Here is a 24,505-nt window from a genome sequence, read left to right on the forward strand (position 1 = left end):
TGGTGTCTATTCCTGTAATGAGAATTTCTCTAAAAGATAGCTGGAATGCTGCTGCTGCTGCTGCTACTGTAAAGAAGTAAAAGATGCAGAAAAAAAATTCTGTAAAAGGAACTCTGCTGCAGAAATGAAAACCCAAGAGTAGATGCTCACGCACCAGCAAGGTTAGGGGCCCAGATCCGAATCTTCCAAATCCGAATGTCCCAGAACCAGATGTCTCAATACTGGATGTTCTAGAACTACATGTTCCAGAGAATCCAGAGTACAGAACTGTGTGAGCTCTGCATAGGGTGAGCTTTGTGGTTACAGAAAGTCCTGCTTGCTTCAGTTCCAGCCTCTCGGGTTCTTTCTCCTGTCTCCTGGTCTTGAGCAGCTGAAAGAGTTGCAAAGATGGCTCAAGGTCCGCAAAACACTCGACTTTTTTTTAAGAGTGTGTCAGGGACTGGGCAGGGGCAGGGAAGGGAGGGATGGTGGAGACCGACTCCTCAGACTGAACCTTCCAGAGGAGAAGAAGACAGTTCAGGATTACAAGAGTTTGAGGGCGATCACAGCTCAGAGGCAGATGAGACGGAAAGTTGGGAAATAATGGGAGAGGAGGAAGAAGAAGAGGGGGGCAGCTAACAGACACAGTGTCTTTAGAAAGCATTCCAGACCCCCCCCTCCCAGAACGCGGCAGGCATTGAAAGTAGGAGAGCAGAGACCTCAGAGACAGAGGACACATCTCAGCAACCGTAGTGATGATGCGAGTGAGTGGGAGAATGGGGAGGGGTGGAGACTCATTCGGAGCAACGCCATTACTCCAAGCGGCTGCTTTTCTAAGCCTCTCTGTGTGAATTACTGAATAAAAGCATTGGAAAGAACTTTCACTCTCTTACTCGTTTCTGGCAACCTACCATGGGGGATTGGAACCTCGGATGCCTGACATTTCCTGCCCTTTAGCCGGTTTCTGGAGCACCTCCTCAGTTTCCTGTGCATCAATGCAGCTATTCTCCCCTGTGCCAGGTGCTCTTCTGTCGTCCACAATGTCTCTCTGCCCCTCAAGTTCTAGTTGGAACCTTTCCTGAACAGGTCCGCAAGACTCTTAGCAAACACATTCTTTTCAACTGCTTTGAAGCGCAGCCTGGAGTCCTACCTCAAGGAAGTAGAGACCATGATCCTACCGGCCTAATTTATCTTAGGGCAATTCTATATTCTTATTCACATTTCTATCTTCTAAAAGGCGTTCATGATAGCAAAACACGGCACAATTGTGAAATCAAAACACAGTAACTCTAAGAAGAGCCAGCTTGCTGGATTAGGCCAATGGCCCCTCATCATCCTGCACCCTGGGCTCACAGTGGCCAACCGATGCCTCAACTGAGAGTCCTGGCTGGACCTGAGTGCAACGGACTTCTCCCCCGGGGAGGCAGAGCACAGCCATCTTGGTTAGGAGCCTTTTAAAGCTTTAACAACCCCCCAGCCCCGTGAGAAATTGTGAGCAGCTCTGGGGAGGCTCCTGTCCTGCTTGTCACATTTGCAACTGTGAGATGCAGCGTTGTTCTAGTTCAGCCTTTCTCAACTTGTGGGTCCTCAGATGTTGTTAGACTACAACTCCCACCACCCCTAGCTAGCAAGGCCAGAGCTCAGGGATGATGGGAGTTGTAGTCCAACCACATCTGGGGACCCACAGGTGGAGAACTGCTGTTTTAGTTGGACCCTTGGTCCGATACAGCTGCAGGGCTCTCCTTAGGTCCTTGTGAGCAATGTTCAAACTTCCCCCTCCCAAACACAAACATTGGCCTATGCCAAACTTTGGAGAAACATATTGCAGACATGTTTTTCTCCAGCTCTGCACCCGCTGCTTGAGCCAGACAAGAGGCTAGAAAGTTATTGAGGTCTTGAACCGTCTTCCACTTATAATGATCATAAGCATAGTGATTTCTTCTCCTCAAAGCTCAAGAGATATTGCTGGAGATTGCCTAAGCATCAGAATCCTGTATAGGGAATTTTTAAAATGTTTTATGCTTTATAGTTTTTATAGATGTTGGAAGCCACCCAGAGTGGCTGCAGCAACCCAGTAAAATGGGTGGGGTATAAACAATAAAGTTATCATTAGGAAATGGGACATCCCTATTTTCATCAGAGAAATGTTGGAGGGTATGTAATCCCTCCAGGTCTCGGAGTGCCACTGCAGCCCAGTGGGGAGACTCTGGGGAACTGGCTGAACTGGGGTTCTTCCAGTCCAACCCAGACAAGATATAGAGGGAGCTCTTGGAAGAGGGAGTGAATGACAGTCTTTTCTTTCTTTTTTAGGCTTGCTGGGTGCTACAGTGGCCTGAGGAAGAGACAGCCCCCCCCCCCATCTCCTGCAGGGCCCTTGAAAGAAAAACCATGTAAGCTCTTCCTGCCGCAGTGGCTAAGCCTGCCTCGGTTTCCTTCCCCGAGGCCTTTGAGGAACCTGGGGGTGCGGAATAAGGTAAAGGTAAAGGTACCCCTGCCTGTACGGGCCAGTCTTGACAGACTCTGGGGTTGTGCGCTCATCTCACTCTAGAGGCCGGGAGCCAGCGCTGTCCGCAGACCCTTCCGGGTCACGTGGCCATTGTGACAAAGCTGCTCTGGCGAACCGGCACCAGAGCAGCACACAGAACGCTGTTTACCTTCCCGCTATAAAGCGGTCCCTATTTATCTACTTGCACCTGGGGGTGCTTTCGAATTGCTAGGTTGGTAGGAGCTGGGACCGAGCGACGGGAGCGCACCCCGCCGCAGGGATTCGAACCGCCGACCATACGATCAGCAAGTCCTAGGCACTGAGGCTTTTACCCACAACGCCACCCGCGTCCCTGGGGATGCGGAATGGGGAACCCCAAATAGAGCTTAGGCTTCTGGCAGATGGGGAAAGAAGCATTACATGGTACCGTATTTTTCGCTCTTTAAGGAGCACTTTTTCCCTCCTAAAAAGTAAGGGGAAATGTGTGTGCGTCTTATGGAGTGAATGCAGGCTGCACGGCTATTCCAGAAGCCAGTATAGCAAGAGGGATTGTGAAAGCAGCGATCCCTCTTGCTGTTCTGACTTCTGGGATAGCCGTGTGAAGCCTCTTCAGGGCTCCCCCTGCCCTGAAGAGGCTTGGCGTTGCTTTTGCTAAAGCCAGAACAGCAAGACGGATCGCTGCACAGCGAAAGCAGCGCTCCCTCTCGCTGTTCTAGCTTCTGGCTTAGCCCCTCAGTCTCTTCCCCCACCTCCCAGAAAAGCCCCCAAGAGCTGTGTTCCCTTTAAAGAGCTGTGTGGAGTGTGTGTGCGGCTCTTGGGGGCTTTTCCCTTCTCCCTCCTCGGGGAAAAGCGGACACGGAGCAATGGATCCAAACTACAAGAAAGAAGATTCCCCCTAAACATTAGGAAGAACTTTCTGACAGTAAGAGCTGTTTGACAGTGGAATTTGCTGCCAAGGAGTGTGGTGGAGTCTCCTTCTTTGGAGGTCTTTAAGCAGAGGCTTGACAACCATATGTCAGGACTGCTCTGATGGTGTTTCCTGCTTGGCAGGGGGTTGGACTCGATGGCCCTTGGGGTCTCTTCCAACTCTATGATTCTATGACATACGCTCCACGCGGCTTGTGAAAGGGAGCGCTGAGCAGAGCCTGGGATGCAGGCTCTGCTCAGCGCTCCCTTTTAAGAATATTTTTCTTCTTGCATTCCCCCTCTAGATGCATCTTATGGAGCGAAAAATACGGTATCTTTCTAGAGAAGTTTATGAATCGCATTGAAGGTCCAGTGCTTGATCCACCATGGAACCAAGGGGACGGGGGCCTAAGAAAAGGAGTGCAGGGGAGCTGAGATTCTCTTGGTCCTCAGAGGACAAACATTGGTGTGTGCAGAGACGCCTTGAGGGGAGATGGCACCATGGAAACCCTACTGGTCTTGGGGGGCCCCCTTGCAGCTGGATTGCATGGCTCCAGACCCCTGCCAATGGGTCCCAGGAAAGGAGCTCTTTGTGTGGGGTGGGGTCTCTTTGCCCCCTTCTTCCCCCTTGCCCTTCTCATCACCACATGGCATCTAGACCCTATGATCCTCTCCCCTTGATCGCTATTCCCGTTCCTTTTCTAAAACCTCCCATTTCTTGAGATGCTGATTTAGCCCAATTGGAAATTTCTGACCCATAGAGCTACGGTGGTAGAGCACCCTCTGCCTTTGTTGGGGTGGGAAAGGACAGGACGACTCTGGTTTCACTTCCTGCGCTTTGGGCTCCACTGGGAAACTGCCCTCTGAGGAGGACAAATCCTGGGTCTGCTACTTAAAGCATTTCCCAACTTTGCCAGAGTCTAGCCCTGCAGATCCCTGGATCGGTCAGAAAACAAGAGATTTCAACCAAGCCGATGAAGCAGATCTGCACCCAGAGGGCTAAACCTTTATTTGTTGCAACAAAGGTCTCAAACTCGAAGGCGAGCAAAGAAGAAGCCCAAAACAAAGATTACATGAGGTGTTTTTTTAGGTTCCCCCAATTTCCCATAATACATTTCACACAGAGTCATCAAAACATCATGGATATGTCACAGAAGAGGAGTGATGTCAGGCAGAAATCTGAGATCCAGACACGCCCTTCTCAATCATACATTGTTACAACATGTATCTCACAAAGACAAAGTATTTACATTAGGATTGCCATATCTCAAAAAGTAAAAATCAGGACACAAAAACTGTTGAGTTTGTTTTGCAAAATCTCAAAAAATGGAAGTTGTGAGCTATTTTTAAGGAAATTTGCCAAAATCTGCACTACTGACACGGGTTGCCATATGTCCAAATTTTCCTGGACATTTTAGCAATTTCTGCCCAGACACTGTTTCCGAATGCCAATTCTGGCTATCTCCAAGAAATTTTGTCCAAGAAATGGCTATGTCCAAGAAATGACGGAAGAACAGATGTAAATGCGAGCATGCCTTCCTCTTAGCACGTTTCTCCCTTGTGTCCTGAGTTTGAGTATCCTCAAAGTCCATGACACTTTTGGTAAAGGCTGTTCTCCAACTGGAGCACTTGCAGGCCAGTGTTTCCCAGTTGTCGGTGTTTACACTACATTTTTTTAGATTTGCCTTGAGAGAAAATTTTAAAAAATCCTTCCAGTAGCACCTTAAAGACCAACTAAGTTTGTTCTTGGTATGAGCTTTCGTGTGCATGCACACTTCTTCAGATACTTCATGCACTCGAAAGCTCATACCAAGAACAAACTTAGTTGGTCTTTAAGGTGCTACTGGAAGGAATTTTTTTATTTTGTTTTGACTATGGCAGACCAACACGGCTACCTACCTGCCTTGAGAGAGTCTTTAAACCTCTTTGGTTAACCACCAGAATGACACTTTCCATTTTTAAGTTCGGAATAGAGGAGTTGCTTTGGAAGACAATAACCAGGCATCTGATCAACATGACCAGTCCAACAAAGTTGATGTTGAAGAATCATTGCTTTGACACTGGTGATCTTTGCTTCTTCCAGTACACTGGCATCAGTTTGCCTGTCTAACAAGTGATGTGTAACATTTTTCAGAGACACCATTGATGGAATCTTTCAGAGTTGGAGATGGCATTTGTAAGTGTCCATGGTTCATGTGCAGACAGTAAGGTTGGCAGTACAATAGCTTTGTAAACAAGCGTTTTGGTTTCCCTGCGAACGTCCCGGTCCTCAAACACTCCGCACTTCAATCGGGAGAAAGCTGCACTCGCAGAGCTCAGGCGGTGCTGGATTTCAGCCTCAATGTTGGCCCTTGTGGAAAGGTATCTGCCCAGGTAGGAGAAGTGATTGACATTTTCCAGCGTTACACCATTGAGTTGGATTTGTGGCGCTGCAGAGGGGATATTTTGTGCTTTTTGGTGCAGCACTTTGGTTTTTTGGATGTTGAGTGATAGGCCAAGCTTTTTGTAAGCTTCTGCAAAGATATTTAGGATGGTTTGGAGGTCATCCTCCGAGTGTGCACACACTACGTTGTCCTCAGCATACTGAAGCTCCATGATGGAAGTTAATAATAATGATAATGATAATAATAATTATGCCCCACCCATATGGCTGGGTTTCCCAAGCTACTCTGGGTGGCTCCCAACAGAATAATAATAATAATAATAATAATAATAATAATAATAATAGCAATAAGAGATCAAACATTACAAACTTCCCTAAACAGGGCTGCCTTGAAAAAATCAGGTAAGTTTATTTCTTTGACATCTGATGGGAAGGCGTTCAGCCTGCTCAGATTAAAGAGCTTTCCATCTGTTTGATATATGATTTCTACTCAAGTGGGAAGTGTCTCTTCAACAAAGTGTAATCTGGTCCCTCTGCTGGGACCAGGACACCTGGTTAGGTAACTGGGAGGAGTATCCTGAGTACGCAGTGGTCCATCTCAGATATTATGGTAAATTGTGAGCCGCCCAGATCATGGTTCCTTTGTTGGAACAACTTTCTCTTTCCATTTTTGAGCATAAAAATGTATGTCGTTGCATACATAAACAAATTAACCAACTGTTTTGGTATATCCGTTTCTATAATCCCTAAAAGAAAAGCTTTGGGTTTCTTGGGGAACATCATCTTAAACATACTTTTTATCTCATTATAAATCATTTCCCAATAGGCCTTCGCTTTTTTGCAAGTCAACAACATATAGAATGTTCTTTCTGTTGTTTTACATTTCCAACACACACTCCACTTTGTTTTATACATTTCGGCCAATTTATTTGGTGTCGTATCCCATCTATAAATCTTCATATAATTTTCTCTTAAAAGTATAGCAAGCTGTGAATTTCTCACAAAGCCAGTTCTATATTACGTCCCAAGTCTCTTGCCCAGTGTGTCATCACTGCTTTAACCAAGTCATCCTTGGATTCCCATTCCAAAAGTATTTATAAATTTTTGAAATTAACTTCTCATTATCTTCTAATGAACTCCTTTCAAAGTCGAGGCTTTGCTCTAAAAAGCCATTCACGATACCTTTCTTAAATATTTTGTTAGCTTGATAATATTGGAACCAGTCTTGTACTCAGTCCTTGATATCTTCTAGTTTTTTGAGTTTAAAACCAGCACCAGCCAAAGTCAATATATCTCTACAAGTACCCCGTTTCCTTTCCACGTGAGTTTCCTTTCGGGTACTTGCTTTGATGGGGGAAAGCCATGACAGTGTTTCTCTTCCCAACAAATTCTCAACCAAACACCATGGGTAGGCAAACTAAGGCCCAGGGGCCGGATCCAGCCCAATTGCCTTCTAAATCCAGCCTGCGGACGGTCCAGGAATCAGCGTGTTTTTACATGAGTAGAATGTGTCCTTTTATTTACAATGCATCTCTTGAGTTATTTGGGGGGCATAGGAATTCGTTCATTCCCCCCAAAACAATATAGTCCTGCCCCCCACAAGGTCTGAGGGACAGTGGACCAGCCCCCTGCTGAAAAAGTTTGCTGACCCCTGATAAAGACTCTAATACTATGATTCAAAAAGTCTTTATGAACCTTTATATCTGCATGCCAGTTACGCATGTCATCCAAATTGCCTACTGTATCCTACCAAATCTAATAGTCTGACATTTTTAGATGTTACCCATTCTGTTAGCCAACACAAACAGGAGGCTTCATAATATAATCTAAGGTCTGGCATTGCGAATCCGCATCTTTCTTTATTATCCATCAATATTTTATATTTAATTATTGGCTTCTTCCCCTGCCAGATAAATCGCAGACAGGGAAGAATCAGTCTCAGTCCTGCTGGTTCTCCACCTCTCACACCTCGCTCCCAGAGAGTCCTTCATGTTGCTCAGCAAAGGGCTAGACAGGTCCAGAAGAGGAGCTCACCCCCACGTCGCAGTCTCCATCTGTTGGGGAGGGCTCCAGAGTGAGAGGCTGGAGGGGGAAGGCACGTCCAGAGGTCAGTTTCCAGCAACATCTCAAGCTGAAGGAGGCAAGCCAGGGAGACCCCGCTGTTACTTTCCTAGCCTCCAGCCTTTTCCCGACCTGTGGAGACACGGCATTTCCCTATCAGCCTTGTGACAATGGGTAAAAATTGTAGGAGATACAACAGTGACCTTACTGTGAGGGTCTCCTATGGACCTCCAAGCCAGACTGGAGACTTGGATGATGCCTTCCAATAGAAGATTACCACATTTGAAAAAGATACAGTAGTCATGGGAGACTTCAACAACCCCTATATCTGCTGGAACTCAAATCCGGTCATGAATGGAAGGTCTGACAAATTCTTCTATTGCCTTGCTGATTATTTCATTTCCGAGAAGGTGGAAGAAGCAACAAGGGGGTAATCTTTCTTGGACCTGTTCCTCACCAATAGCAAGGAGCTGGTTGATGAAGTCGAAGTACTGGGAAACTTGGGAGAAAGTGAACATCTCCTGGGTTTCATGATACAGAGGCAAGGGAAAGCGGAGTGTAGTCAGACATCATCATCATCATCATTTTTTATACCCCGCCCATCTGTCTGGGTTTCCCCAGCCACTCTGGGCAGCACCCAATAGAATATTAATAAAAAGCAATCAAACATCAAAAACTTCCCTAAACAGGGCTGCCTTCAGATGTCTTCTAAAAGTTCTGTAGTTCTTTATCTCCTTGACATCTGATGGGAGGGCGTTCTACAAGGCAGGCGCCACCACCGAGAAGGCCCTTTGCCTGGTTCCCTGTCACCTCACTTCTCGCAGGGAGGGAACCGCCAGGAGGCCCTCGGAGCTGGACCTCAGTGTCCGGGCAGAACGATGGGGGTGGAGACGCTCCTTCAGGTCTACTGGACCGAGACCGTTTAGGGCTTTAAAGGTCAGCACCAACACTTTGAATTGTGTTCGGAAATGTACAGGGAACCAATGTAGGTCTTTCAGGACCGGTGTTATATGGTCTCAGTAGCCACTCCCAGTCCCCCGTCTAGTTGTCGCATTCTGGATTAGTTGCAGTTAATGGGACACCTTCAAAGGTAGCCCCATGGAGAGTGCATTGAAGTAGTCCATGCACTCTGGACTTTAAGAATGCCAATTTCAAAAAGCTTAAGGATACTAGGTGAGATCCCATTGTCAGAAATATTCAGGGAAGGGTGTCCAAGATGGATGGGAGTTTCTAAAAGGAGAAATACTGAAGGCCCAAATGCATACAATTCCAACAAGAAATAAAAGTGGGAGGCATCTAAGGAGACTGGTGTGATTGCATAAGGAGCTGATATTTAAAAAGGGCATACATAATAAAGGGAATAAAGGGAAAATCACAAAGGAGGCGTATAGCTGAGTAGCCAGCAGTTCAAGGGTGAAGGTCAGGCAGGCCAAAGCTCAGACTGGTGAGCTTGACACTAATGCCAGGAAAGGCCCTGGAAAATATAATTAAACAATCAGTCTTTGAACACTTAGAAAAGGATGGTGTTATTATTAAGACCCAGCAGGGCTTTCTCAAAAAATAAGTCATGCCAGATGAATCTCTTTTCTTTCTTTTTGAGAAAGAGTTACAGATTTGGTGGATCAGGGGAATGCTGTGGACATAGTGTATCTTGATTTCAGTAAGGTTTTTGACCAAGTCCCCCGTGATATTCATGCAAGGGAACTGTTAAAATGTGGGTTGAACGAGGTAACTGTTGGGTGGATTTGTAGCTGGTTGACTGACCGAACCCACAGAGTTCTCGCTAATGGTTCCTCATCATCCTGGAAAAGAGTGACAAGTGGAGAAACACAGGCTTCTGTCCTAGGCCTGTTGTTGTTCAATGTCTTTTTAAATAACTTGGATGAAGAAACTGAGGAGATGCTTATGAAATTTGCTGATGATACCAAATTGCGAGTGATAGCTGATGCCACAGAAGTCAGTATTGGGATTCAAAATGACCTTAACAGATTGGAGAATTGGGACCAAGCTCACAAAATGAATTTCAAGAGGGACCAGTGTCAGGTTCTGTACTTCGGCAGGAAGAACCAGATGCACAAATTAAGACGAGAGACACCTGGATTACAAGCAGTACAGGATCTAGGCGTCTTGGTGGACCACGAGCTTAATGTGAGTCAAGAGGGTGATGCAGCAGCAAAAAAGATTAACACTATTCTAAGCTGCATCAATCGGGGTCTATTGTCCAGATCAAGGGAAGCCCCACTCTATTCTGCCTTGGTCAGACCACACCTGGAATATTGTGTTCAATTCTGGGCACCACGATTTAAAAAGGATGTTGACAAGCTGGAAGGTGTGCAGAGAGCAACCAAGATGATGAAGGGTTTGGAACTAAGCCTTATGAGGAATGGTTGAAGAAACTGGGTATGTTTAGCCTGGAAAAGAGGAGAGTGAGAGTAGATATGAGAGCCATCTTCCAATATCTACAGGGCTATCTCATGGGAAAGGGAACAAGCTTGTTTTCTCCTGCTCTGTAGGGTAGGACTCAAACCAATGGCTCCAAGTTACAAGGAAGTTCTTCCTGGTGTTAAAATCTCCTTTCTTATATCTTTGGGTCCAACTCTGTGGAGCAAGAGAAAACAAGTAGCACCACCAATTTGCAACTTGGAGGCTTTTGAAGTGGAAGTATATGAATTGCTTGCCAACGTCCTCCAAGCATCAATAGCAACCTCATCATTGTTTCCAAATTGCTATTGACCCTCCTCCCAGACGTGTCAGGGAAAAGCTATTCAACATCTATGCCAATGACTTGTACCTTGCGCATATAGTAAGAAGAAATATTGGCCCTGAGGGTGGGCTCCATGGTACTGAGCCAAGGCTGACTTATTTGCTGGGATGCCGAAGGACAAGAACACTGCTGCAATCCTCAACTGCATACTAATTAAAGTTTCTTAGAATTAATTTCATACACAGCCATCGTTGGTTTTCTCCCTGCTGTGAGTTATCTGGTGAGCAGTGAGATGCGACTTCCGACGGAAGCTCTTTCCACATTCCAAGCACTGGTACGGTTTCTCCCCTGTATGAATTTTTTGATGGGCCATGAGACTTTGCTTCCAGCTGAATCTCTTTCCACACTCTTGGCACTGAAATGGTTTCTCCCCGCCATGAATACGTTGATGACTATTGAAGCCTGTGGTTGTATTAAAACTCTTTCCACATTCGAGGCATTGATATGGTTTCTCTCCGGTATGAATGGTTTGATGACAAGCGAGATGGTGACTGCGATTGAAGCTCTTCCCACATTCCAAGCACTGATAGGGCTTCTCCCCTGTATGAATTCTTTGATGGGAAGTGAGTTGGTTGCTCTGACTGAAGCTCTTTTCACAAACTGAGCACTGGTAGGGTCTCCCCCCTGTATGAATTCTTTGATGGGAAGTGAGATGGCTGCTCTGACTGAAGCTCTTTTCGCAAACTGAGCACTGATAGGGTTTCTCCCCTGTATGAATTCTTTGGTGGAAGGAGAGTCCGGTGCTGTGACTGAAGCTCTTTCCACATTCCAGGCACTGATACGGTTTCTCTCCTGTATGAATTCTTTGATGGGTAATGAGACTTTGCTTCCAGGTGAAGGTCCTTCCACATTCCAAACATTTATACAATTCTTCCCTGCTGTGAGTTCTTTGATGGTCAGAGAGAGTGGCGCTCCGATTGAAGCTCTTTCCACATTCCAAGCACTTGTAGGGTTTCTCCCCTGTATGGATTATCTGATGGGCAGCGAGATTGGACCTCTGACCGAAGCTCTTTCCACATTCCACACACTGATATGGTTTCCCCCCTGTATGAATTCTTTGGTGGGAAAGAAGATGGGCTTTCTGACCAAAGTTCTTTCCACATTCCAAGCACTGATATGGTTTCTCCCCAGTATGAATTCTTTGATGGGCAGTGAGATGGCCACTTTGACTGAAGCTCTTTCCACATACCAAGCACTGATAAGGTTTCTCCCCTGTATGGATTATTTGATGGGCAGTGAGATGGGTGCTGTGACTGAAGCTCTTTCCACATTCCAGGCACTGATACGGCCTCTCTCCTGTATGAATTCTTTGATGGGCAGTGAGATGGGAACTCTGACTGAAGTTCTTTCCACATACCAAGCACTGATACGATTTCTCCCCTGTATGAATTCTCTGATGGGCAGCGAGGTGGGCACACTGACCAAAGCTCTTTCCACATTCCAGGCACTGATAGGGTTTCTCTCCGGTATGAATTCTTTGATGGGAAGTGAGATGGTGGCTGTGACTGAAGCTCTTTCCACATTCGAAGCACTGGTAGGGTTTATTCTCAATGAGATTTTGATGGGAAGTGGAATCGGAGCTCTGACTGAAGCTGACTTCACACTCTGAATATTGATATGTCTCCTCCACTGTGTGGACTTTGTCATCGTCTTCCTTGTTCTTAATTTCTAATTCATCACCACCTGCAACGAAGAGAGAAATGGATTAGAACCTCAGGAAGACAAGGAGCCCTGAACTTCCGGTTTACCGCGTAATGGCAATGGATGGCAATTTCGCTTTCTCCTAAGCAGCTCACTCGTCACGAGAGTGTTGGGAAATGCACTGGGGCACTGTGCATCCCATAAAGACCCAAAGGATTTATTTGGGTTCCGATGGGTCCAGCATTGGATGTGAGCTCTCTCTCCTGTTTCTCAGATCTGAAAGAAGTCGGGGGTGGGCTGAGATCGAGCCGCAGACACAAGGCAGCAGCAAAACTCCGTGGTGAGAAGCCTTGAGCTCCATGCAGAAGCAGTAAATCTTCCATTTAACTCCTAGTAGATTGGCAAAAATGTATAAATAAAAAAACTCATGCTGGAAAAGTAAAGAAAAAGAAGGTACTTTTACCATATGTGGGGGTCTTGTTAGAGAGTAAAAGCTTACATTGAAAAAAATGTTTACGATAACTTTTAATAAAAACCCAGCTGCTTTTCTTCTAGGGGTAGTAGGCACTGAGATTCCAAAAGACCCCAAAAATTGCTTATGTATGTCACAACTGCAGCTAGAATGGTTTTTGCCCAGAGATGGAAAGGAGATGAAGTGTCAGCCAAGAAAGAGGGCTGAATTAATGGACTATGACAAAATGGCAAGGTTTTTATTAAAGATTGGGGAAAATTTGTGGAAAGCTGGAAAACTCATCTATCCAAATAAGCTCACTAGCAGGGTTATCGCAATACAAGCAGTTAAACATATTAAGAGAAAATAAAGAATAACTAAAAAATGGAGTAATGTAGAAAATGCAACATGAAAATTAAAATTAAAAAGGAACCACAAAAGGGGAGGAGGGAAGTCAAATATATGCATATTGGAAATGTATGTGATTTGTGTTTTGTCCTCATAGTTAAAGCTCTGGTTTTCCCAGTAGTGATGTATGGAAGTGAGAGCTGGACCATAAAGAAGGCTGATCGCCAAAGAATGGATGCTTCTGAATTCTGGTGCTGGAGGAGACTCTGGAGAGTCCCATGGACTGCAAGAAGAGCAAACCTCTCCATTCTGAAGGAAATCAGCCCTGAGTGCTCACTGGAAGGACAGATCCTGAAGCTGAGGCTCCAAGACTTTGGCCACCTCATGAGAAGAGAAGACTCCCTGGAAAAGACCCTGGTGTTGGGAAAGATGGAGGGCACAAGGAGAAGGGGACGACAGAGAACGAGATGGTGGGACAGTGTTCTCAAAGCGACCAGCATGAGTTTGACCAAACTGCGGGAGGCAGAGGAAGACAGAAGTGCCTGGCGTGCTCTGGTCCAGGGGGTCACAAAGAGGTGGACATGACTAAACGACTAAACAACAAACAATCTGTATGTCTGTGAATTTTTGAAAAACAGAAAAAATAAAAATTATAAAAATACAATTTAAAAAGAGGAAAACATGGAGCCCCATATTATTGAATGATGCTTATAAACATGAATTGTGATAGAGGAAGAACAAAGGAGTTAGATGCAGAGTCTTTCTACCGGGTTGACGGCCTTTGTTGACTGGCATTAACAGGCATATCTATGGGAAACTGAGATTTGAAAAGCCTGGCTCTTATCTGGGATGGATTTTGTTTGGCCCAATCATAGAATCCAAGCCATCTCCAATATCAATCATGTCTTTGGCCAACCAAAAACTGGCAGAAGAAGAAGCAAACCCAGAAAACCAGACAGAAGCTGCTTCAAGTTCCCTCACCGCCCTGAGGCCTATCTTTAAAAAGGCCTGGGCAGTATAGACCAGCCTGATCATGGTTTAAAAAGGCAAAACTGGAGGAAGAAGATGCACAGACGAAAGAGTGGATACCCCTCCATTCAAGGTTTGATGTGGGGGTGTCAGATTCGAACAGGGGGCACTGTGGAGCTCCAGCAAAATCTGGGAGTTCATCACCTAGAGATATGTATGGAATTTCAAAGCGGTGATCCATCAGGGGGCTTACCCAGAGAGTCCAGGATCCCATGATGTTCCTCCATGACTTCCTCATGCAGAGCTCTCTGGTCCGGATCCAGCAACGCCCATTCCTCCTCTGTGAAATGGACAGCTACGTCTTCAAAGCACACCGGACCCTAGGGGAAAAGGAAAAGGATCTTCCTCTTAGACAGCACACTGATTTATCGACTACATATGGCTGTTCTCTGCCTGATCACTGCTTTGTTGTTTTCATGGAATTGCTTCACATTTCAATTATGCTTAATGTCTTAGAACAGGGGTTGGCAAGGTTTACCGGCCATGGGGCAGATCACTCCCACGGAGATTGTCCATGGGCTGGACTGGGGCAGCACGACACCGGAAATTGCGCCTGCACATGTCCTGATACCAGAAATTGCGCCTACAGAGAAATGATTTTCGGCGTCTGGACATGCGCAGATGTGATTTCCAGTATCTACGTGTGCGCAGATGCAATTTCCAGTGTGCTTGGCGAGTCCCTGTGCCGTGCCGGTTTAGCGCAGGCACCAAGCAGGCAGCTCCGTTCAGGGGCGGCTCGTGGGCCAGTAAAACGGTCTTTGTGGGCTGCATCCGTCCCATGGGTCACACGTTGCCGACCTCTGTCTTAGAATCATAAAGTTGGAAGTGACCCCCCAAGGGTCCTCTAGTCCACGCCCTCCAATGCAGGAATCTCAGCTAAAGCATCATTGGCAGACGGCCATCCAGCCTCTGCTGAAAAACCTCCCCAGGGAGACCAGTCCACAGTCCAACAGCTCTTGTTATCTTAATGGAATTCATTTACTGTGTGTTTTAATTATGGGTATTAACCTTTGTGGGATGCGGGTGGCGCTGTGGGTTAAACCACTGAGCCTAGGGCTTGCCGATCAGAAGGTCGGCAGTTCGAATCCCCGTGATGGGGTGAGCTCCCGTTACTCGGTCCCTGCTCCTGCCAACCTAGCAGTTCAAAAGCACGTCAAAGTGCAAGTAGATAAATAGGTCCCGCTCCGGCAGGAAGGTAAACGACGTTTCTGTACACTGCTCTGGTTTGCCAGAAGCGGCTTAGTCCTGCTGCCCACATGACCCGGAAGCTGTATGCCGGCTCCCTCGGCCAGTAAAGCGAGATGAGCGCCACAACCCCCAAGTCGGCCATGACTGGACCTAACGGTCAGGGGTCCCTTTACCTTTACTAACCTTTGTGTAAATGGGTGCAACTCCACATTGCCTTCTTCAAATCATTCTGCCTGCGGAAGCATTGCTGGGCAGAAAGATCCCCCCCTGTTTTTGGAAGGGGGGGACCCTCCCGATTCCCTAAAGCCAACTTCCAAGGAATCACGGGGACACAGGGAGAGGGAGGATAGCAGGGGAAGCCCCGTGAGGGGAATCTGGAATCCCAATTCTCTTCCTTATTCTCAGCACAGAAACCTTCTCAAATGGCGTTTTCATCCTTCGTTGGGGGCATTTTTGACAGAAGACAAGAGGAGGAGAGAGATTTGTTCCCCCCAGCAGCTCCCCCCCCAGCCTCTTTCCCCACAAGGCTCCTTCCGCTACCTGATCTGTTTCCACAGCCGCTGCCTCCTCTCTGCTGCCATGAGAAGACGGACTTGGAGGTCTTGCTGGCATCCTTCTGTCACCTGCGAGAGAGCAAGGTAAGTGGAGAGCCCTGAACCTGTGTCTCTCTCACTTCAGATGCGCCTTTGAAAAAGAAGTCTCCCCTGCTGACTGCATTTTGACGTTTGCACCCACTTCATATTTTAGTTGGGCAAAACTAGCTCTCGCCTCCTTTGGGCTCTTGGTCCCAAGCGTCTTCCACAAAAAGATTAAAAGAACCCACAGATTAGTTTCAAAAGCCACAGAATGTGACCAAACGGGGGGACAGGACACCCTGATTTCTCCTTACCCAATGGCCTCTCTCTGTTGTCAGATGGAGTCCTCTCTACCTCAGATGAGTCCTTTCCCTGAAAGAGCAACAAGGGTTCAAAACAGAGAACGGGGAGAAGGATTAGAAAAGGAATAGCAGAGGCAAAATCTTTTGGGGTACCCAATAACACTCACTGGATGCTTTCCAAAAAAAGGATGGGCCATTAGCAGAGAATTTGGGGATACTCTCCCTCCTGTTCAGAGCCCCTTGGGAATATCTAGAGGAAAGTCTCTCTCACCTGCTGCTCTGCCTCCTTCCTCTCCTCTGCCTGACTCAGGAGGAAACCTTCGGCCAGGGCCACCGCCTGGGAACTGGTCTCCACTCCACATTCCCTCACCCAGCTCTCTATCTCCTCTGGAAGGACAGCCAGGAACTGCTCCAAGATCACCAGGTCCAGCATCTCAGCTTTTGTGTGCCTTTCTGGCTTCAACCACTGATGGTAAAGGCGGAAGAGTCTTTTGCAAACTTCTTGGGGTCCTTCAGTCTCCTGGTAGCAGAACTGCCTGAACTGCTGGCTCTGCAAATCTGAGCTGTGGGGGTCCTCCTCATCCAGGATCTTCCGCACTGAGGTTTTCCAGAATCCCCCATTTTGGATGGCCTGGCCTCTTCCTGCTTCTGGGCCAGCTGAATCCTGCTCATCCATGAAGCTTCCAAGAGATCGGAAGGAATTTCTTTCGTCTTCTGCCAAGTTCTGCCTGTCCAAAGGAGATGTGCTACCAAATCCTACAAAGCAAATACATTCTTCTGTTATAAAATCGAAACATGATCAGGAGAAGAAAAGTGTTCTCTCAAGAAGAATGGGTGAGTCTTGAGGAGCCAGGGCTGGACTGCACCACAGCCAAGAAGAAGAAGAGGAGGAGGAGGAGGAGGAGGAGGAGCAGGAGGAAACGTAGAAGGGATTTTATAATGCAAAACGTAGAGGCAACTGAAGGGATTTCTGTGAGGTGACACAGCCTAGTTGCTCCTGCCTTTCAATGTTTTCAATCGTGAATTTCTTTCCTGCTTTCATCTCGTTTCCTCGCCCTTGGAATCCCTAACCTTCTCAATATACACTACTGGGGTGAGGTCCCCTTTTCTTTATTCTGAGAGCTATATATTTAATATCTGGCCAAGCCCCTGAGGGCCCTGTGGGCGGGGCCAAAGGACAACGCTCCAAAGCAAGTACAGTAGGAGTCGCCCTCCTTTATGGGCAACCCAATTGGCTTTAGCATAATAACCAAATTATTGTGCTCATCCAGTGATCTACAAATGACATGAGAAGACTCGGTCTATTTATTTGTATGCTTTATTTGTCTTATGACCCTTGTTTATAAAACCCAATAAAAAGTGTGGGGGTTTTTTTCTGAAAAGAAAAGGACAAGACAGACACACACCCAGGCCACATCTGCACTCGCCTTCTCCCACCTTGGGGAAAAGCCCCCAAGAGCCGCACACATGCTCCACGGCTCTTTAAAGGGAGCGCGGCTCTTGGGGGAGCCTCAGCCATGCGCAGCCTCTCCTGGGCAGGGGATGAAGGCTCCCCTCGCCTGGGAGAGGGGGTGCGCAGCTAAACAAGAAGCCAGGACAGGGAGCGGGATCGATCCCGCTGGCTGTCTTGGCTTATGCCATAGCCGCACGCAGTCTCTCCCAGCCGGGGAGGCTGCGCGCGGCCAAGCAAGAAGCCAGGACAGGGAGCGGGATCGCTGCACTGCGATCCCACTGGCTGTTCTAGCTTCTGGTTTAGCTGCATGAAGCCTCTGCAGGGCAGCGGGGAGCCTTTATCTCGCTGCCCTGTGGAGGCTTCGCGCGGCTATCTCTGGCTTTTGCGGGAGGTGGGGGAAGGGACAGAGCACGCAGCTCTGTCCCTCCCCCCACCTCCCGCAAAAGCCCCCAAGAGCCATGCTCCCTTTAAAGTGTGTGCGGCTCTTGCGGGAGGAAAGCCAGGAGGCTTGCTTTCACTGAAGCCAAGAGGGCAAGAGGGGTCAGCGCACCGATCCCACTTGCTCTCCTGGCTTCAGGGATAGCCCCCAAAGCCTCCTGAGTGAAGATGGAGGAGCGCTCCCTCTTAGCTCAGCATGCTTTGTGTTGCTTTCTTATTTCTTGTTTTCCTCCCCTAAAAACTAGGTGTGTCTTATCGTCTGGTGCATCTAATAGAGCGAAAAATATGGTAATCCAGGGATGAGTTTCCAAATCCACAGAATGTGACCAAACTGAGGGGGGAAAGCTCCTTCCTCCTTACCCAGTGGCCTCACTCTGGCGTCCAACAGAGTCTTCTCTGCCTCACAGGAATCCAGGCCCATTTCTGCAAACAGATCCTTTCCCTGAAAGAGAAACAAGGATTCAAAACAGAGAACAGGGAGAAAGATTAGAAAAGGAATGGTAGAGGCAAGCACTTTCGAGTTCTCAGGTATCATTCCTTGGATGCTTTCCCAAAAATTAGTCACCCTTCTGTTCAGAGCCCCTTGGGAGTATTCAGGGGACAGTCTCTCTCACCTGCTGCTCTGCCTGCTTCCTCTCCTCTGCCTGACTCAGGAGGAAACCTTCGGCCAGGGCCACCGCCTGGGAACTGGTCTCCACTCCACATTCCCTCACCCAGATCTCCATCTCTGGTGGAAGGACAGCCAGGAACTGCTCCAAGATCACCAGGTCCAGCATCTGATCTTTCGTATACCTTTCTGGCTTCAGCCACTGACAGTCAAGGCAGTAGAGGCGGCTACAAACCTCACGGGGTCCTTTGGCCTCCTGGTAGCAAAACTGCCTGAACTTTTGTCTCTGCACATCTGAGCTGAGGGTGTCCTCCTCACCCAGGATCTTCTTCACGGAGCTTTCCCAGATTCCCCCACTGCTCCCGGTGTTGATGGCATGGTCTCTTCCTGCTTCAGGACCAGCTGAGTCTTGCTCATCCATCTGGGCTCTCAGGAAGCCTCCAAGATATCAGAAGGAAGCCCTTGTTCTTCTGCCCAGTTGTCTGTCTAAATAGAGGCGTCTGCAAATCCCACAAAGCAAATACATGTGAAATTGAAAGACGGTCAGGAGAAGAAAAAGGTTCTTTGAGCAATCATGGATGAGTCTCACTAGGAACCAGGGCTGGGCTGAAACACAACCCAGACTCTGAGCTTTCCTTTTTAAAAAGGGAGAGGCCAGCATCTAGCTCTCTTAGAAGGAAAGGTACGATGCAAAATGTTCAGGCAACATAGGGAATTTCTGTCAGATGAATCCGCCTATTTGCTCCTGCCTTGCAGTGTTTTCTGTCAATGAAAGAGGTCAGAAGTGTGATTGACAAGTGAGTCATTTGTACAGGATAACAGGACACTGGGCACTAGGCTAGAGTGGGGGTCCTAATCCTGGGGTCCTCTAGGGTTGCTCTCCCTCCCACCCCCACTTGCAGGTTCATATCTTTTCTTTTCTTTTAAATATATATCTTTCTTGTTTTAAAATAGATGCATTTATGCCAGGAAAGCAAACAAACCAACATACAATCAAATAAACAAACTATAAATTGACAAACAGACAGTAGCAATACATGAAACAACACAATTCTTATAACTAACATCCTTTGTACTCCCAATGATGTGAATGATTGTAAAACAAGAAATTGAAAACGACTTTAGTCTCGCTGTACTTTATCTGTTGATTATCTTATACCACACAGTTATATATTTCTTATATAGTTTCTGTTAACTTCCCTACAAACTTATATTTATACAATGCAAGGTTCAGTCTAATTCTGCCAAGAAGTTTCCTTTTATACTGTAATTTTTTTAAGTATTCTTTAAAAATCCTCCAATCCTTAGAGGCTATTTGTTTTGTTTGGCCTCTTATCCTTCCTGTCATCTTTGCTAGCTGCAGGTATTCCACCATTAGGATTTGCCCGTCCGCCGTGTTAGGTACTGCTCTATTTCTTGCTACTAAGATTCTGGCCACTGTTATCCCATACATGAACAAAGTTCTTTTCGATTTCCTTATTTCTTTTGGCAATATACATAATAGAAATATTTCTGGCATTTTTTAAAATGTAAATTTGAATAATTTTTTAAGTTCTTCATATACAGTGGTGCCCCGCAAGACGAATGCCTCGCTAAACGAAAAACCCGCAAGACGAAAGGGTTTTCCGATTTTTAGCGGCTTCGCAAGACGAATTTCCCTATGGGCTTGCTTCACAAGACAAAAGCCCATAGGGAAATCTCCGGGGACAGCGGGGAAGCGCAGCGCGCCTTCTCCTCTATTCCCGGACCTGTCCTGAAGGCTTGCGGTGGGAGGTCCGGGAACAGAGGAGAAAGCGCGCAGCGCTTCTCCTCTGTTCCCGGGGTTTGCGGTGGGAGGAGGGTTTTTCCTCCCCACCGCCAACATTCAGAACAGCATTCTGAATGTTGGCGGTGGGGAGGAAAGCCCTCCTCCCACCGCAAGCCTTCAGGACAGGTCCGGGAACAGAGGGGAAGGCGCGCAGCGCTTCTCCTCTGTTCCCGGACCGGTCTTGAAGACTTGCAGTGGGAGGAAGGTTTTCCTCCCCACCGCCAACATTCTGAAGGCTGTTCTGAAGGCTGGCGGTGGGAAGAAAAGCCCTTCTCCCCCGCCAGCGTTCAGAAGAGTTCCCCGCAGGGCTCCCCAAGCTGCAGATGTCTGCCCCGCGCGAGGGGCGCTCTGCTTCAGCGCGCCCCGCGTGCCAGGCAACAGGCTGCTAATCGCAGCCTAGGCAGCCCAGCGGGAACTCTTCTGAAGGCTGGCGGCGGGAGAAGGGCTTTTCTTCCCACCGCCAGCCTTCAGAAGGCTGTTCTGAAGGCTGGCGGTGGGGAGAAAAGTCCTTCTCCCCCCCCGTCAGCCTTCAGAGGAGGTCTGGGGACAGACTGTCCCTGGACCTGGTCTGAAGGCGGTCTCCATAGGAACGCATTAATTGATTTTCAATGCATTCCTATGGGAAACCGTGCTTCGCAAGATGAAAAACTTGCAAGAAGAAAAAACTTGCAAAACGAATTACCGTATTTTTTGCTCTATAAGACTCACTTTTTCCCTCCTAAAAAGTAAGGGGAAATGTGTGTGCGTCTTATGGAGCGAATGCAGGCTGCGCAGCTATCCCAGAAGCCAGAACAGCAAGAGGGATTGCTGCTCTCACTGCGCAGCAATCCCTCTTTGCTGTTTTGGCTTCTGAGATTCAGAATATATTTTTTCTTGTTTTCCTCCTCCCAAAACTAGGTGCGTCTAGTGGTCTGGTGCGTCTTATAGAGCGGAAAATACGGTAATTTCGTCTTGCGAGGCACCACTGTATATTATTCCAAAATACGAAGATGTCTGCACACTTCCACCACATATGCAAGTAAGACCCAATTTCTCTATTACATCTCCAACGTATAGGTGATCTATTCTTGTACATTTTAGCAAGTTTTTCTGGAGTTTGGTGCCATCTGTACATCATCTTCATTATATTCTCCCTGAGGCCATAAATTTTATATCTTCCCCCCATAATTTCCCCCATTGTTCCATGTAAATATTATAACCCAGGTCTTGTGCCCATTTCAGCATTACTGCTTTCACTTGATCTTCCTTTACCTCCCATTCTAATAGTAGATCGTATATCCGTGAGATGTATTTTCCTTTACTTGGTATCAATTCTTTTTCAAATTTTGATGTTTCTTTTGTAAAACCTGTTTATTTATCCATGATTAATCTCTGATGTATTTGAAAATATTGCAGCCAATCCGTCAGATACCCTTTAATTCCTTCATATTTTTTCAACGTGGGTTCGTCCTGCTGTCCTTCTAATAATATTCGGTATGTGGGCCATTCTCCTTCCATACTCTTTTTCTTAACTGCCAATGCTTCTGCAGGTGAGGTCTTGAGGCTCATCTCTTTCCTGCTTCCGTCTCATTTTCTAGCCCTGGGAATCTCCAGCACATTCAAGACACACTACTGGGGTGGCATCCCTACTCTGAGGGCCAGATAAGAAGCCCCCGAGGGCCAGGCCAAAGGGCAGCACTAAAAGCCAGTGCAGAAGGGGCTCACATTCCCACTGGGGTTGCAAGTGCCCATTCCAGCTCCGGCTCCTTTGCCAGCCAGTCCCCTTGGCTGAGCTCCCTTTCTTTAAGAAGGGCATGTCTTTCCCCCCTTTTTCTCCAAGGAGCATCCAAGGGTCTCCCCCTCCTCACTGAATCCCACCCCCATTACAACCCTTGAGAACACATTTAATTCCTGTTTCAAAACAGCTGCATTGGTGGTCCCTTCATTTCCAGGTCCTATTCAAAGTGCTCAGAGGAGGACTTCACTGAGGCCCCCAGATATGTGAAGAAGCCCCTTCTTCCCTACAGACCTTCTTGGCTGTGAAATTTGGCGGGGGGGGGGGGCTCTTGGTAGCTTCACACCCTTGAGAGTCTTGGGTGGGGGTGGCCCAAGAGAGGGCATCCTGGGGGCAGATCCCTACAGAGGCACCTCCCCCTCTTTCCCAAGGCCTCTGACAACGGAGGACCCAGCCTATTCCTCTGATTTACTTGTTTTGACTTTATAAAATAATTTTAAATGGTTGCACTTTGCTCTGGAACAGTGGTAATAATAGTAAAAATACCAACAAACCACAATAATAATAATAACATAAAGCCTCAAGCATGGAAGAAAATAAATAAAGCCTCAGGCGTTTGGCTATGCGATGCTCAGTGTTATCTGTTAACTGCTCTGTCCTGTTGGCCCTTTTTCTGCTTTTGCTTAAACCTGTTCATGAATCAAGAACTCAGACACTGCCTGACCTCTAATAATGAACTATATGTTGTAGATATTCCCATAAACCTATTGTGCTATTTTTGTGGTGTACAAATGACAAGATTTCTTTGTATCCTTCATTTGTCATTATTCTCATGAACCTTGCTATAAAGCTCAATTAAGTTATTCCAAAAAGACAACACACTCCCAGCCCCTCCCCCCCCCAGGCTGCATCTGTAAAGCAGGATGAGACCCCTTTAAAGTCCATAGAGTCCATAGAATACTGGAAACCATAGTTTGTAAAGGGTGCTGAGCGCTGCTGGGAGAGGTTCCCTTGGAGTGGCTTGGCAACCTGTCCTCCTTGCCAGGGAACTCAGGAATTATATCTGGTGGGAAGAGGGTCTCCCAGTAACTCTCAGCACTGGGGGGGGGGCTGCCTCTTTCACCCCCATCCCTCCCAAGGTTCCCTCCCTTCCCAGCAGGTCTTGGATTCCTTGGGTGGGGAGACCGCCGGTGGTTCTCTGTTCAGGGGTTCCTGGTCAGTCTCAGAAGATCATTTGGACACCTGAGAGGCTGCATGTGGGTCAGCCAGCAGTCTGGATAAGACCCCTGCCTGGTGAACGGCGGGGGGGGGGGGGAAGCTTTGCTTCTAACTGGAGAAGGGAGGGTTCACTTGCATCTGAAGGAACTCTGCATCAGAACATGAGCCCTGGCGGATCAGGCCAAAGGGGCCCCCTCTTGAGTGCCCCCTCCTGTTCTTACAGGGGCCTCTTCTGGGAAGCCCCCCCCCCCCGGACTGGAGTGCAAGAGCCCCTCTCCCCTCCCTCCCCCGCGCTTCCTTCCCAGCCCCTGGCAGAGCCTGGCCCTTGTGCCTTGCAGATCCCCAAGTCGCCCTTTCCTCCTCCATCTCCCTGCCTCCTGTGGGAGGGAGTTCCAAAGGTTTAACTCCGCCCTAAAGGAAGCAGCTCTTTCTGTTCTCCATCTTCCAACAGCCTTTCTCGACTGACTGCAAAGGGGGTTTTATTCTTGCGTATATTTTATGCCCAGCTGTTTCTCTCCGGCTTCAAATGCCGTTCATAAATGTGACAATGCCAATAATAACAACAACAACAACAACAACAACAACAACAATAATAATAATAATATTTATACCCCGCCCATCTGGCTGAGTTTCCCCAGCCTATTTCTGAATGGGCTTCCTTTGTCTGCCGTTATCACCCCCCCAAAGACCCCTCCCCAAAGGGGCCAGCAGCAGCCTCTTTCTCGATTCCCAGGCAGACGAGGCTGGCCGATCTGCTGCAGATCTGCTGCCCCCGACTTGGGGGTCTCCCCATGCATGAGATGGACGCCCCCCTCCGCCATGCATCTTCCCCTGGGACCCCCCCTCCCCTCTCCCCAATGCACCCAAAAGGGGAGCAGACAGAAGACTCACCGGATCCCCGGAGGCGCCTCCTTTGCAGAGGAGACAAAGCAACCGCCCCCCCCCCCGGCAAAAAGGGACTTGGCTGGGAGGGAGGGGCTGTTGCTTTGGAGGACCTGCCCCCCACGGCTTGACTTCCTGTCCCCTCTAGGAAGGCAGCTCCGTTCCTCTTAACCCTTGCCAAGCCGTGCGCCCTCAGCTGACCCTCCTCTCCCTCCCGGGCGCGCAGCCAGAGGAGGGCATTCATTTTGGGTCAAGGGAAAGACTTGCAACCAGC

At 47.8% G+C, this 24,505-nt stretch overlaps 1 protein-coding gene across 2 annotated transcripts; it reads right to left on the reverse strand.

The window, feature by feature from the left end:
• Positions 1 to 7,921: 7,921 nt before the first annotated feature.
• On the reverse strand, positions 7,922 to 24,404 carry LOC309381107 (uncharacterized protein). 2 transcript variants are annotated; one of them, XM_081931601.1, is made up of 8 exons: positions 24,240 to 24,404; positions 18,618 to 19,118; positions 18,364 to 18,445; positions 16,384 to 16,868; positions 16,125 to 16,182; positions 15,776 to 15,858; positions 14,241 to 14,367; positions 7,922 to 12,261 (listed from the first exon to the last, which is right to left on the reverse strand). In XM_081931601.1, the coding sequence occupies exons 2-8, from the start codon at positions 19,029 to 19,031 to the stop codon at positions 10,754 to 10,756; spliced, it is 2,757 nt and encodes a 918-aa protein (XP_081787727.1). In that variant the 5' UTR covers positions 19,032 to 19,118; positions 24,240 to 24,404; the 3' UTR covers positions 7,922 to 10,753. The 2 variants fall into 2 exon arrangements, with proteins under 2 accessions (XP_081787727.1, XP_081787728.1); XM_081931602.1 differs by lacking the exons at positions 16,384 to 16,868; positions 18,364 to 18,445; positions 24,240 to 24,404 and having other exon boundaries at positions 18,618 to 19,587.
• Between the last annotated feature and the right edge of the window lie 101 nt (positions 24,405 to 24,505).

Source organism: Podarcis melisellensis (assembly GCF_964234715.1).
Source record: "Podarcis melisellensis genome assembly, chromosome: 12".
In the NCBI taxonomy this organism is placed as follows: domain Eukaryota; kingdom Metazoa; phylum Chordata; class Lepidosauria; order Squamata; family Lacertidae; genus Podarcis; species Podarcis melisellensis.